Genomic DNA, 14,572 nt, shown 5'->3' with positions numbered 1-14,572 from the left:
CTCCAATTTATTGATTTTTTTTTTCCTTTCATGCTTCTGGTGTAATTTGTAAGAAAATCATTGCCTACCCTAAGGGCTGGAGGAGGAAATGGTAACCCAATCCAGTATTCTTGCCTGGAGAATTCCATGGACAGAGGAGCCTGGTGGGCTACAGCCCATGGGGTCACAAAGAGTCGGATACGACTGAGTGACCTACACATACTGTATCTAAAGGCACCGAGATTTTCTTCTATGTATTCTTCTGGAGGGCTTTTAGATCTGTTAATAGCTCTTACTTTTATGTCTGTGGTCCATTTTGAGGTAATTTTTGTGTCTGGCAAGAATGCTCTAAGTTAGCTAACTCTCTACTTGTTTGTTTGTCTTTGGCACTTTTATTGAGCATCAATTGATCATAAATGTAAAGATTCATCTTTAGATTTTCAGTTCTGTTTTGTTGATCTTTATGTCTATCCTTACACCAAAACCTCACTGACTTTATTTTTCCAGCTTTTTGGTGATGAGATCACCTTGTCCCTGTTTACCAGGACTCTCCCAGGCTCATAAGTAAAAACCCCACACTCCAGGAACACGTCCAGTTCTGGACAAATCGGGACAGTTGATCACCCTACATTATAGTCAGTTTCAAAATCAAGTGATACTAAGTCCTCAGATTTTGTTTTTCAGAATTGCTTTGGTTATTCTAGGTCCTCTGCATTTCCATGCAGCTTGTCAGTTGGTATGAAATAGCTTGCCTATTTTTTATAGTGATGACATTGAACCTGTAGATCAATTTGAGGGAGAATCTTTCATGATACTCCACTTCATGCTTGGGCCACAGTTTCTTCAGCCGATCCCCCCCACACTGGCTACATAGCCTGTTTTCATTTTATTACAAAATTATGCACTAAGATCATCTCACACGTGTTTCTCTGTGGAGTCTTTCGTCCAGCTGAGTTCTATCACCCACAGAATACAGCCTAGCTGTATTTAAAATGTTAACAGCACTGTCACACTGCCTTCCAAAAATATTCTACCAGTCTGTATGCTCCACTATGTCCCCAGGGAGAATGGGTTAAACTGATTGGCCACTGGCTAGTCAATGGGCTGGCTCCCGTGGGTCAGGAGCTCACCTTGGTCTAGAAAGCCAAGAGAAAGTTCTCCTGGGCTGCCCTCAGTGGCTGGGGAGAGATGGACACCTGGGGTGCAGGTGTTGCTGACCGAACTCTGTGCCCAGCAGGGCACCTTGGTCAACACCTTGCAAGAGGTAAAGCCTACTGCCTTCCTGGGGGTACCCCGAATTTGGGAAAAGATGCATGAGAAGATAAAGGAGACTGCTGCCAAGTCTTCAAGCTTGAGGAGAAAGGTGTTTCTGTGGGCAAGGAATATTGGCTTCAAGGTCAACTCAAAAAGGATGCTAGGGTAAGTGGCGGGACCGCTGGGGCCAGGCATGGAGGGTGGTGGGTGAATGGGCTCAGCCTTCTCCAGCTGGGTCCCATCCCCCACCCCCCGTGTGGCACTGTGGCTACAGAACCTTCCTTGGCATCCATATTCACAGGGAACATGACCCTCCCATGAGCTACCGCATGGCAAAGGCACTCGTGTTCACCAAAGTAAAGAACTCCCTTGGCCTGGATCACTGCCGCATTTTTATCAGCGGGGCCGCACCCCTCAACAAGGAGACTTCTGAGTTCTTTTTAAGCCTGGACATACCAATAGGCGAGGTGTATGGTATGAGTGAGAGCTCAGGACCCCACTCAATATCCACCCTGGGAAACTACAAGGTTCTAAGGTACTGGTCTCCTGGGCAGACACCTGGCCCTCTGGCAACGCTGGGTCAAAGGGGATGCAGGTGGGAGGGTTTCTGGGCTACGATGAATCCTGACTTGGTGTCTCCAGCCTCCAGGCTCCAAATCTTCATGACTGTGGGAAGCCCCAGTTTGTCCGAGAGCCCGCGGACAAAGAGGGAGGTCTCCCAAACATTCTATGTATGTACCCTCCCTATCTGTCACTTCAGAGCTCTGCCTCCAGATGTCCCACCCCAGGTTGACCTCCTGAGACCCAGGGACTCTTCTTCTCCAAGGTGCTTTGTCCATGTCCCCGAGCCCCTCTGGCTTTCTCCCAAGTTTAGCTCAGCTTGGACTACAGGATGGAGCCCAGTTACACTGACACAGTAAAACACCAAAGGCGAGTTCCACTTGGAGTCTGGGAGCCATGTTCCTTCACAGGACCTCCTGGTCATCCTTCCCTGCCCCCATGTCCCCTACTAACAGCACCATACCGCAAGGTCGAGTCTCCTCTCGTGTTTGGCCAGGTTCCACTCTCCTTTGAACTTAGTGAAACCGAAGTCTGATCTTCCCAATCTGGCAAAACCATCTCTTGCTTCTTTCTTTACTCTGTACATCAGTATCCACCCCTTCCAGCCCATAACTGTACCTGGGTCTGTTTTGTGTAAAACCCAAATGTCCACTTGAGCTTTGTTTTTTTTCCCCCAAACCAAAGGGTAGTCCTTTGTTAAACAGGTGGTTTTTTCTTATTTTTATCCTGTGTAGAATATTTTTAGTTTTCCTTGGATGAACCCATCAAATTTGTATAGCTTCTGAGTTTTCCTACACACCTAGGAAAGTTTTTAATCAGTAAGTCATAAAAAGCTTCTTTGTACATTAAAAAAAAAAACTTTTATTGGAGTATAGTTGTTTTACAAAGTTATTTTCTGCTGTATAGCAAAGTGAATCAGTTATCTGTTGTTCAGTCACTATATCGTGTCCAAGTCTTTGTGACTCCATGGACTGCAGCACACCAGGCTTCCCTGTCCTTTACCATCTCCCAGAGTTTGCTCGAACTCACGTCCATTGAGTCAGTGATACCATCCAACCATCTCATCCTCTGTTGTCCCCTTCTCCTCCTGCCCTCAATCTTTCCCAGCATCAGAGTCTTTTCCAATGAGTTGGCTCTTTGCATCAGGTGGCCAAAATATTGGAGTTTCACCTTCAACATCAGTCCTTCCAATGAACACCCAGGACTGATCTCCTTTAGGATGGACTGGTTGGATCTCCTTGCAGTCCAAGGGACTCTCAAGAGTCTTCTCCAACACCACAGTTCAAAAGCATCAATTCTTCAGCACTCATCTTTCTTTATAGTCCAACTCTCACATCCATACATGACCACTGGAAAAACCATAGCCTTGACTAGATGGACCTTTGTTGACAAAGTAATGTCTCTGATTTTTAATATGTTATCTAGGTTGGTCATAACTTTCCTTCCAAGGAGTAAGCGTCTTTTAATTTCATGGCTGCAATCACCATCTGCAGTGATTTTGGAGCCCCCCAAAATAAAGTCTGACACTGTTTCTACTGTTTCCCCATCTATTTGCCATGAAATGATGGGACCGGATGCCATGATCTTAGTTTTCTGAATGTTGAGCTTTAAGCCAACTTTTTCACTCTCCTCTTTCAATTTCATCAAGAGGCTCTTTAGTTCTTCTTCACGTTCTGCCATAGGTGTGGTATCATCTGCATATCTGAGGTTACTGATATTTCTCCCAGCAATCTTGATTCCAGCTTGGGCTTCCTCCAGCCCAGTGTTTCTCATGATGTACTCTGCATATAAGTTAAATAAGCAGGGTGACAATATACAGCCTTGACATACTCCTTTTCCTATTTGGAACCAGTCTGTTGTTCCATGTCCAGTTCTAACTGTTGCTTCCTGATCTGCATACAGGTTTCTCAAGAGGCAGGTCAGGTGGTCTGGTATTCCCATCTCTTTCACAATTTTCCACAGTTTATTGTGATCCACACAGACAAAGGCTTTGGCATAGTCAATAAAGCAGAAATAGAAGTTTTTCTGGAACTCTCTTGCTTTTTCGGTGATCCAGCAGATGTTGGCAATTTGATCTCTGGTTCCTCTGCCTTTTCTAAAACCAGCTGGAACATCTGGAAGTTCATGGTTCATGTATTGCTAAAGCCTGGCTTGGAGAATTTTAAGCATTACTTTACTAGTGTGCGAGATGAGTGCAATTGTGTGGTACTTTGAGCATTCTTTGGCATTGCCTTTCTTTGGATTGGAATGAAAACTGACCTTTTCCAGTCCTGTGGCCACTGCTGAGTTTTACAAATTTGCTGACATATTGAGTGCAGCAATTTCACAGTATCATCTTTTAGAATTTGAAATAGCTCAACTGGAATTCCATAACCTCCACTGTATAATCATAAGGGATTTGATTTAGGTCATACCTGAATGGTCTAGTGGTTTTCCCCACTTTCTTCAATTTAAGTCTGAATTTGGCAATAAGGAGTTCATGATCTGAGCCACAGTCAGCTCCCGGTCTTGTTTTTGCTGACTGTATAGAGCTTCTCCATTTTTGGCTGCAAAGAATATAATCAGTCTGATTTCAGTGTTTACCGTCTGGAGATGTCCATGTGTAGAGTCTTCTCTTGTGTTGTTGGAAGAGGGTGTTTGCTATGACCAATGTGTTCTCTTGGCAAAACTCTATTAGCTATTGCCCTGCGTCATTCTGTACTCCAAAGCCAAGTTTGCCTGTTACTCCAGGTATTTCTTGACTTCCTACTTTTGCATTCCAGTCCCCTAAAATGAAAAGGACATCTTTTTTGGGTGTTAGTCCTAAAAGGTCTTGTAGGTCTTCATAGAACCATTCAACTTCAGCTTCTTCAGCATTACTGGTTGCGGCATAGCCTTGGATTACCATGATATTGAAGGGTTTGTCTTGGAAATGGACAAATATCATTTTGTCATTTTTGAGATTGCATCCAAGTACTGCATTTCAGACTCTTCTGTAGACTATGATGGCTACTCCATTTCTTCTAAGGGATTCCTGCCCACAGTAGTTGATATAATGGTCACTTGAGTTAAATTCACCCATTCCAGTCCATCTTAGTTCACTGATTCCTAGAATGTCGACGTTCTTTAGGAAAACCATAGCTTTGACTATATGAACTTTTGTTGGCAGAGTGATGTCTCTGCTCTTTAATGCGATGTCTCTGCTCTTTAATGTGATGTCTAGGTTTGTCATAGCTTTCCTCCCAAGGAGCAAGCATCTTTTAATTTCATGGCTGCAGTGATTTTGGAGCCCAAGAACATAAAATCTGTCACTATTTGCACTTACACTTTTTCCCCTTCTATTTGCCATGAAGTGATGGGATCAGATGTCACGATCTTAGTTTTTTGAATGTTGAGTTTTAGGCCAATATTCACCCTCATCAAGAGGCTCCTTAGTTCCTCTTTACTTTCTGCCATGAGAGTGGTATCATCTACATATGGGAGGTTGTTGACATTTCTTCTGGCAGTCTTGATTCCAGCTTGTGATTCCTCCAGCCTGGCATTTTGCATGATGTACTCTGCATATATGTTAAATAAGCAGAGTAACAATATACAGCCTTGTCATACTCCTTTCCCAATTCTTAACCAGTCAAGTTGCTTCTTGACCCACATACAGTTTTCTCAGGAGACAGGTAAAGTGGTCTGTTATTTCCATCTCTTTAACTATGTTCCAGTTTGTTGTGATCCACACAGTCAGAGGCTTTTGCGTAGTCAATGAAGCAGAAGTAGATATTTTTCTGGCATGCTGTTGCTTTTTCTATGATCCAACAGATGGTGGCAATTTGATCTCTGGTTCCTCTGCCTTTTCTAAACCCAGCTTGTACATCTGGAAGTTCTTGGTCACGTGTGTGTGTGTGTGTGTGTGTGTGTCTGCTCTTTTTTGGATTTCCTTCCCATTTAGGTCACCACAGAACATTGAGTAGAGTTCCCTGTATAGATTCTCATTAGTTATCTATCTTATACATTGTAATGTATACATGTCAATCCCAATCTCCCAATTTATCCCACCCTGCCTTTCCCCCAGTGGGGTCAATACACTTGTTCTCTATGTCTGTTCACCTGTACCCTTTTTCCAGAGTCCACGTTTATGCATTCATATACATTTTAAGCATCTCAGGCCTGCCTTCTTTTTCCACTTGCTGACTATGGGAGTTTCTACACTTCACCCTAAAACCACTGACCCTTCTAACTGCCAATAGAAGAGATCTCAGCCAGGCAGAAAGAAAATACTTCCTTCTCTCCATCCTAAGACCACCCTCCCAAGTGGTTATCATTAATGAAAATCCAGATTTCACTAGTGTTCTCTGTCCTGTGGAAGTAACTTTAAAGAGACTTTGGCTGGTCATTTTACCTAAAATCAGCTGTCCTGGTCACTGCATTCAGGGCAACATTCCTGTTTTATAGAAAGGGTTTTGTTGCTCAGGTTGGTTGGTTTTCTTTCTTTTTTTTTTTTTGCCACTCTTTGTGGCTTGCGGGATCTTAGTTCCCCAATCAGGGATGGAACCCAGACCCTTAGCAGGGAAAACATGGAGTACCAACCACTCAGACACTGGGGAATCCCGTTGCTGGGAAGTCTTTCTGCCACGTATGTGAAGATAAAACCAACTTACAACTCCACTGGGCTTCCCAGTTCACCAGTGAAAGTGTCACTCAGTTATGTCTGACTCTTTGCGACCCTGTGGACTGTAGCCCAACAGGCTCCTCTGTCCATGGGATTTCCCAGGCAAAAATACTGGAGTGGGTAGCCATTTCCTTCTCCAGGGGATCTTCCTGACCCAGGGATCAAACTCGCTGTCTCCTGCATCACAGGCAGATTCTTTACCACTGAGCCACCAGGGAAGCCCAGTTCACCAGGTTTTTGGGAATTTGACTCCCTTGGTGGGACCAGCCCTCTCTCCACTCAGCCAACAGTCACAAGCACCCACTGGGTCCTGGGGAGGATGCAGCGGCAGCTCCAGTCCAGGCCAGCTGAGCCAGGGGTCAGGAACCAGGTGACCTCGGCCCCTGCCCCTGAGTCTCAGTCTTCCTCCCTCCTGTCCCCCCGCAGTTCTGGCAAAATTGTGGCAGGGTGCAAGAACATGCTGTACCAGCCGAGCAAGGATGGCGTGGGGGAAATCTGCCTCTGGGGCCGGCATGTCTTCATGGGCTACCTGGAGCAGGAAGACGCGACCATGGAGGCCATTGACAAGGAGGGCTGGCTCCACTCTGGGGACCTGGGCCGCCTGGACCATCAGGGCTTCCTCTTTATCACCGGCCGCATCAAAGGTACTGGGGCTGGGTTCCCAGGGGCCTCCAGCGAGCAGGCCGGCCTTGAACACTGAAGGCTCTGCCTTGCCACCTTTCATGGGGATGGGTGCTCACACGGATGTACAGGGACACCCCAGCCCGTGTGCTGTCCAGCCCAGTGCTGTCCTTGTGCCCAGCATCTGGCCCTCAGCAGGATGGAGCCAGAAAAGAAGCCTACACTGGGCCTCAAACCTCTGTTCCCTCCCGTCATTTATGGATAACAGTAACTACAGAGTCATCATGATTAAATGAAATGATACAGAACAGGGATCAGTCAACTTTTCCCATAAAGTTGGTCGCTGTTTTAGTCACTAACTTGTGTCTCTTTTGTGACCCCGTGGACAGTAGCCCGACAAGCTCCTCTGTCCATGGGGTTCTTTAGGCAAGAATACTGGAGTGGGTTGCCATTTCCTTCTCCAGGGGATCTTCCCGAGCCAGGGACAGAACCTATGTCTCCTGTATCTCCTGCATCGGCAGGCAGATTCTATACCACTGAGCCACCAGGGAAGCCCTAAAGGGCCCATGGATAAATGTTTGGGATTTGCAGGACACAGGGTGTCTGACAGCGGTGGGACAAAAGCAGCCGCAGTTGATGTCCAGACCTATGGTCGTGGCCATGCACTAATACAAATGTCATAGGATTTTCATGTATCACAAATATTCTTCTTTAGATTTCCTTCCAACCATTTAGAAATGTAAAAACTTTTTAGCTTGTGGCTTTACAAAAACGGGCAGAAGGAGCCTTGTGGAATTTAGCCCACAACCTCTGATGTAGAGCATTTGGCATGGAGCCTGACATAGGCTGTAACTGTTCAGTAAGAGGGCTATGTTACCATTATTTCTGTGATAAGCAACAGAAAACCCTTCTTAAGCAGGTTTGTGTGGAAAAGTAAAGCTGCTGGCTCAAAACTGGAAAGTCCAAAAGTGCATGCCTCAGGCATGGCTGGATCCAGGTGCCAAAATGACATCACAAGAATCTCTTTATCCTTCTGTGACCAAGTCCCCCTCTGTATTTATGCCATCCTTGTCTGTTTATTCATTTATTTATGTGTCTGCGTCTGGTCTCAGTTGCAGCATGCAGGCTCTTTGTCATGTGGCCTCAGTAGTTGTGGCTCAAGGGCTTAGTTGCCGCACGGCATGTGGGATCTTAGTTCCCTGACCAGGGATTGAACCCACATCCCCTGCATTGGAAGCTAGATTCTTAACGTCTGGACCACTAGGGAGCTCCCTGATGCCATTCTTGAGGAGGCTTTTCCAACTTGATGACAAGATGGCTGCCAACAGTCTAGGCTCATTGTAACACCCAAAAGTTGAGCAAAGAGTGTACTATTCCCAACAGCGTCAGCAAGTTTTATGCCTGATTCCCACTGGATCTTCTTGGGTCAGTATCCCATCTCAGAATGAATCACTGTAGAGGATGAAATACACTGACTGGTCTGATGTGGTCACAGGCTTACCCCAGCAGCCCACCCCCTCCCCAGATCACACAGAGATGGAGGGTAGTTCTCTAAAGAAACTCGAAGGATGGAGGAGTCACTGGGCAGATGATATCACAGATGTCCATCATGGGCTCAAACAGATCATTCCTAGTGCTATAAGGACCTCAGCGGAGGTGACTGCAAGATCACAGGATGGAATGGAGAGTGTCTGGGGGGGGGGGGTGGGACAGGAAGCAGCAGGTGTCCCAGGATGGAGGAACAAGTGAAGACTGTGTCTGGGGCGGGAGGAGGAGCTCCTGAAGGGTGTCAGGCAGGGGGAGACAGTGACACGACCCTTTAAGAGCCTGCCAAAACTAGGAAGGCACCACACACCCCCGTGAGGGGCCTGGACTTGGGGTCTTTGAGAGTTGCCAGACGATGGGAACAGCAGGAGACAGAGAGACAGGGCATGGTCAGAAGTGCTTGACTATTTTCCAGGCAAGGGCATACCAGAGGGCCTGGTTCAGGGTACGGGGGACCAAGGAACAGGCCAGGAGTTGATAAGACGCTGTCCAAGTGGAATATTCAGGATGTGGATGCTTGATGGGAATCTGAAGAAGATGGGGGAGGAGGGTCAGAGTGATTGGGGCTTGGAGAAGGACATGGAGAGTGTCCTGGCCAAGGGCAGGGGTGCCCCTCTGCTTCCGGGGTTTTTCAGGGGAGTGGTTGTTGCTGCGGACACCTGGGCCCCTCTGATCTGCAAAGGCACAGGGCTCCTGGGCTGTCCTGGTTGAACGCACCCCCAGTCATGCCTCGTTTCAGAAATCATCATCACAGCCGGTGGCGAGAACGTGGCCCCCATTCCCATCGAGAACCTGGTTAAGGAGACGATCCCCATCATTAGTAACGCCATGTTGGTGGGCGACAAGGCCAAGTTCCTGAGCATCCTCCTGACGCTGAAGGTAATGTGGGTTTTCCAGCAGGTGGGAAGCCGCATCTTGGTCCTTGGGGCTGGATACTAGGGGTTGTGACAGGGGTGTCGCGGGGGCAGTGCGAGGTTGACAGAATGACTGGAGAGCCACTGGACACGCTGAACTGGGAGGCGATCAAGTTCTGCCGGGAGGTGGGCAGCCAGGCGACCACGGTGTCTGAGATCCTGAACCTGCAAGACCCCATGGTCCACACGGCCATCCAGAAAGGCATCAATGCTGTCAACCAAAAAGCTATCTCCAACGCACAGAAGATTCAGAAGTGGGTCATCTTGGAGAAAGACTTTTCCATCAGTGGCGGAGAGCTAGGTGAGTGGCCTGGAGAGCTTTGACACCTGGAGGCTGGTCCCCTGGTGGTACAGTCCAGGGCCCTGTGGGCGCTGAGGAGACATGTCTTATTCTGGGAATCAGAGGGTCTGTGGGACCAGCTGCCGACCAAGGGGGGCCACACAGAGGGGGACGGTGTCCACCTCCCCCTGACCCCACCCCCAGTAGTTTCAGACTCTGATGTGTCAGGGAGGCGAGAAGACTGGGCAGTGTAGCAGGTGTGACAGTGGACTAGAGGGATGACGGATCAGGGGTTGGACAGCAAGCTGCTTTGGCCAGGAGGATCTGGGAAGGCTGCTCTCAGGAAGTGGTCCTTAGGGTAACACTCAGAGGATGAGAAGGAGCCTTTTGGGCAAACAATCGAAGGGCAATAATATTCCTGGCTGAGGGGGCAGCAGGTACAGAGGCCCTCAGGCAGGACGGTGTCCGGAGAGTCGTGGGAACAACTGGGAGGCCTGTGAAGTCAGGGTGGAGAGAGGTCATGTTCAGCTGTGCTAAGGAGTTGAGATTTTATTCCCAGAAAGGGAGCTGTGTGTGTGAAGCAGGCAGTCTCCTTTGCCATCCCCGAAAATGGCAATGGCGGTGCCCCAGGAAGATGAGGGCATGGCCAGCCACCAGCCCAGCCCCAGCCACGAGATCCTGCTGCCTGGTCACGCCCAGGGTACACGGACTCTTATTTCACCCCCACATCTGAACCGGTTTCTCCTTTCTGGGCAGGCCCAACGACAAAGATTAAACGACACTTCGTCCACCAGAAATACAAAAGGCAGATCAACAGCTTCTACCAGTGACTTCTTTGGCGGAGCGGGTCCTGGCTGCCCTGATGGTGAGACTGGCTTGGCTGGCTGGGCCTCAGATGAGTCCAACACAGGTGGTCTCCACATGTGCACACACGCTTGGCTGCCGTGGGCTCTGGACGGTGTTTGCCCTCCACTCACCCTCCACCCGGGTCCCAGTGGGGCACGCCAACTCCTTCCTGCCTGGCTGTCACTTCTGTTAGCTGTTCTTCCTGCCTTTTCCACTTGCCTGGCAGAGGGAGCCAGGCAGACTTCGCATCCGAAACCAGAGCCCAAATGTGAAATGCCCAAATGTTTCCTGGTGGCCTCTCTGGAGAAGGCCTTTTGTCAGAAACTATTGCGGGGGGGTTCTACTGGCCGGAAACCCAAGGAATGAGGTGTGACGGCCCATCCCAGCAGTGGCATGGAGACCTCATTTTTTGGGCCGCACTGGATCCTTGCTGGTGCCGAGGGTTTTCCTAGTCGCCATGCTCGGGCTTCTCTTGCTGCAGAGCATGGGCTCTAGAGTGTGGGCTCAGCAGTCGCGGGGCGGGGGCGGGGGACGGGCTTCGTTGCTTGGCAGCAAGTGGGATCTTCGGGGACAAGGGGTTGAACCTGTGTCCTTGGCATTGCAAGGTGGATTCGAAACCAGTGGACCACCAGGGAGGTGAGTGACAGAGACTTGAGCTCCTCCCACTACCCCTCTGCACCCTCCCTTTCCCCCAAGTCTTTCTCACAAGGAGCCTCCGCGATGCCAGGAGTCACAGGTAGCTTCAGAAACCCAGCACGACGCACGGTGTGGGCAGAGGGGACACATCGTCCGTTGTCTCGGGGCCTACGGATAATTCTCTCGGGGTCAAATCCTCCTGCTCTGACGCCCTGCGTTGGTTTCCTGGGACTGCCACAGAAGACAGCTCCACAGGCCCAGGGCTTAAACATCTAGAATCTCTTTCCTCAGGGTCCCGGATGCTGGAAGTCTCCCCAGAGTCAAGGCTGGTTGGCTCCGTTGGTTCCTTCCGAAGCCCCTCTCCTTGGTTTGTTGTGTGCGTGCTATGTCGCTTCAGTCGTGTCCGACTCTTTGCGACCCTAAGGACTGTAGCCCGCCAGGCTCCTCTGTCCATGGGATTCTCCAGGGAAGAATACTGGAGTGGGTTGCCAAGCCTTCCTCCAGGGGATCTTCCTGACCCAGGGATCGAACCCGCATCTCTTATGTATCCTGCATTGGCAGGCAGGTTCTTTACCACTAACACCACCTGGCAAGTCCCTTTGGTTGTAGACGGCCGTTTTCTCCCTGCATCTGTATCCAGATTTTCCCTTAGAAAAATACTTGTCATACTGGATCACTGTCCACTCAGTGATCACATCTTAACTTGCAGACCTCTGTCCATAAAGACTCCCATCCCCGAATATACTCCCATCCTAAGGGCTTGGGTGTCAGGATGGAGGTGAATGCAATCCAGCCTGTAATACTGCTGTATCTTTTTTTTTTTTTTTCTTTCCTTCACCATTAACTGATTTAACCCCTCCACACCTTCATGTGTCAGAGTCTTGCAAGTGAGCCCAGCAGTTAAACACATCCCATTTGCCATTCAGTATCTTTTGCAAGATTTCTGAGTTCACTCTGCAGTTGGATGAGAGGCCATCCAACATTGGTGTGGGGGTAGGAGGTGGACCCTCTCTGAACCCGTGCTGTCCAGTATGGAAATCACTGGCCACAGGGTGGTCCATCTGAAACTGAGACATGGTGTGGGTATAAAACCCACACTGGGCATGGGAGTCTGATATGAAATAACAGAACATACAATACCATGTTCATATTTTAAAACACTGAATGTTGGAATGATACTCTTTAGGACATACCTGATAATATTAAATATAGCACATAGAGACTTCCCTGGTGGACCAGTGGTGAAGACTGCCTTTCCATGCTGGGGGGTGGGGGTTGTGGGCTCAATCTTTGGTGGGGGAATTAGGAACCCACACATGTGTGGTGTGGCCAAAAAATGTGTGTGTATATATGTGTGTGTGCTCAGTCGCTCAGTTGTATCCAACTCTTTGTGATCCCCATGAACTGTAGCCTGCCAGGTTCCTCTGTCCATGGGATTATCCAGACAAGAATACTGGAGTGGGTTGCCATTTCCTCCTCCAGGGGATCTTACAGCACCTAAATCAATTTCATCAATTCCTTTTCTGTGTGGCTACTAGAAATTTTAACATTACATTGGTGGCTCACGTGACATTTCTCTTGGAGAGTGCCACTCTAAAGTTCATTGGAGGGGAATTCCCTGGCAGGCTCAGTGGTTAGGACTCAGGGCTTTCACTGCCGAGGGCCTGGGTTCAGTCCCTGGTCAGGGATCTTGCGGGTTCCAAGATCCCGCAAGCTATCTAGTGTGGCAAATAAAAAGTAAGTATCAGAAGAGGAACAAGATGGCAGAGCAGTAGGTGGACGTGGAGTACATCTCTCTCCACGGATACATCAGGAATATACCTTCATACACAAAAGCGCATACAGACCAGCGGACAGCAGATAGGAGTACCTAACTAGTAGAAAAGAATATATAGAACCATGCAAAACTCGGTAGGATGAAGGAACTAGGGGGGAAAGCAGGTGTGTTAGCAGGACTGGACGTGCCCTCAGTGGGTGGGGAAACCAAAGCAGGGGTCTGATCCCCACATCAGGGCAATTGTCTGAGTCAGAGGAGAAACATTTACGGCTGAGAGTGAATCAGCTAATCCATGGCAACCTAAATGGAATGAGAATCAGACAGTCCTTGCTGCAAGCATACATACCCCCAGGCAGGGATGCAGGTCCCCTAGAAGGCACAGCAGCTGGGAGCTGGAGCTTAGGGACCGTGGAGCAATCCCAGGGTGAGGGCTGCTGTTGATGGTGGAGAGACGGATCGAGGGGACGTGAGGGAAGAGATTGTGGTGGGAGATGCCTGTGGAGGAAAGCCAGGCAGCCATGGAAGCAAGGTGATACTGCTGAGTCATGCGTAGGGGGTGGAGCCATCACCATGACCTCTCTCTCCCCACACCCCAGCATTTGCAGCTGAATAGACAGACGCACTGAACTATAGAGTAGGACCCCACCTAGGGTGCCCCTTTAAGTGCCAGACATGCCAATCTACAAAGTAGGACCCCAGCCATGGGGGCCTCTCTATGTGCCTGATGCATGGAACAACAGAGGACCCCAAGCAGGGGCGCCCTCTAAGCGCCTGAACGGGCGCAGCTACAGAGAAAGACTGGCCAAAGAGGCCTTCTGATTGCCAGCTACAAGAGGCTTGAAAAGAGACTCTGATAGGACCATAGCTCCTGCAGCAGAGGCAGTCCGCGTCCCTGCACACCTGGCACTGCCAGGGTCCTCACAGTCCAAGCAGCTGCGCCATCTTCATGTTCAACCCCCATTGGGGCAGAGCTGCTGCAGGCAAAAAAGTTTCTTGCATCTACGCACACAGGGTCACTTCAGTCATGTCCAACTTTGCGATCCTGTAGACTGTAGCCTGCCAGGCTTCTCTGTCAGGGGGTTCTCCAGGCAAGAATACTGGAGTATATTGGCCAATACTGATTGTCATACCCTTCTAGAGCACTATATTTCCTGCTGCCCTAGCTGCCAACTCCCCTGAGGACCTGGTGCTGCCAGAACCCCTGCGACCCAAGCAGCTGCACCACCTCCACATCTGGCCCTCACTGGAGCAGACCCAAGTCCTCCAGGGCAGCCTCAGGAGCAAACCCCAGTGGATGACCCACATGCAGAGGTGGAAATAAAACCACAGTTGAAACCCAGGGGCAGTGTGGCTAAGGAAGAAGACCCCAAACCTTCCCACCAGCTGTACAAGCTGCAGATTAAATCCACACGATCAACTAGGCAGCTCTGTGTCTGTGGAATATGTAAAAGGACATTGAGAGCGCCCACAAAAGAAAACACACTAGTTCTGATAGCCATGGATATTGAAGGCAAGAACAC

At 49.2% G+C, this 14,572-nt stretch overlaps 1 protein-coding gene across 7 annotated transcripts in view; it reads left to right on the top strand.

Annotated features, from left to right (window-relative positions):
* ACSBG2 (acyl-CoA synthetase bubblegum family member 2) overlaps nucleotides 1-14,572 on the top strand; it is a 52,132-nt gene that overhangs the window by 28,741 nt on the left and 8,819 nt on the right. For 5 of the 7 annotated variants that reach the window (XR_011486725.1, XR_011486726.1, XR_011486727.1 and 2 more), the window contains 6 exons: nucleotides 1,217-1,398; nucleotides 1,535-1,768; nucleotides 6,860-7,077; nucleotides 9,339-9,478; nucleotides 9,568-9,814; nucleotides 10,550-10,658. Coding sequence is in view for 2 of the 7 variants with exons in the window: in XM_070464859.1 (XP_070320960.1) it covers nucleotides 1,217-1,398; nucleotides 1,535-1,768; nucleotides 6,860-7,077; nucleotides 9,339-9,478; nucleotides 9,568-9,814; nucleotides 10,550-10,623 (1,095 nt within the window). In the remaining 5 variants the exon portion in view is untranslated. Of the gene's footprint in view, nucleotides 1-1,216; nucleotides 1,399-1,534; nucleotides 1,769-6,859; nucleotides 7,078-9,338; nucleotides 9,479-9,550; nucleotides 9,815-10,549; nucleotides 10,659-14,215; nucleotides 14,474-14,572 lie in introns of those variants that run through there. The other 2 variants (XM_070464859.1, XM_020916792.2) reach the window with 2 other exon arrangements.

The sequence above is a fragment of the Odocoileus virginianus genome, chromosome 3, assembly GCF_023699985.2.
Source record: "Odocoileus virginianus isolate 20LAN1187 ecotype Illinois chromosome 3, Ovbor_1.2, whole genome shotgun sequence".
In the NCBI taxonomy this organism is placed as follows: Eukaryota; Metazoa; Chordata; class Mammalia; order Artiodactyla; family Cervidae; genus Odocoileus; species Odocoileus virginianus.
Note: the sequence above shows the minus strand (reverse complement) of the source record. Positions and strands in the feature narration are given on the sequence as shown.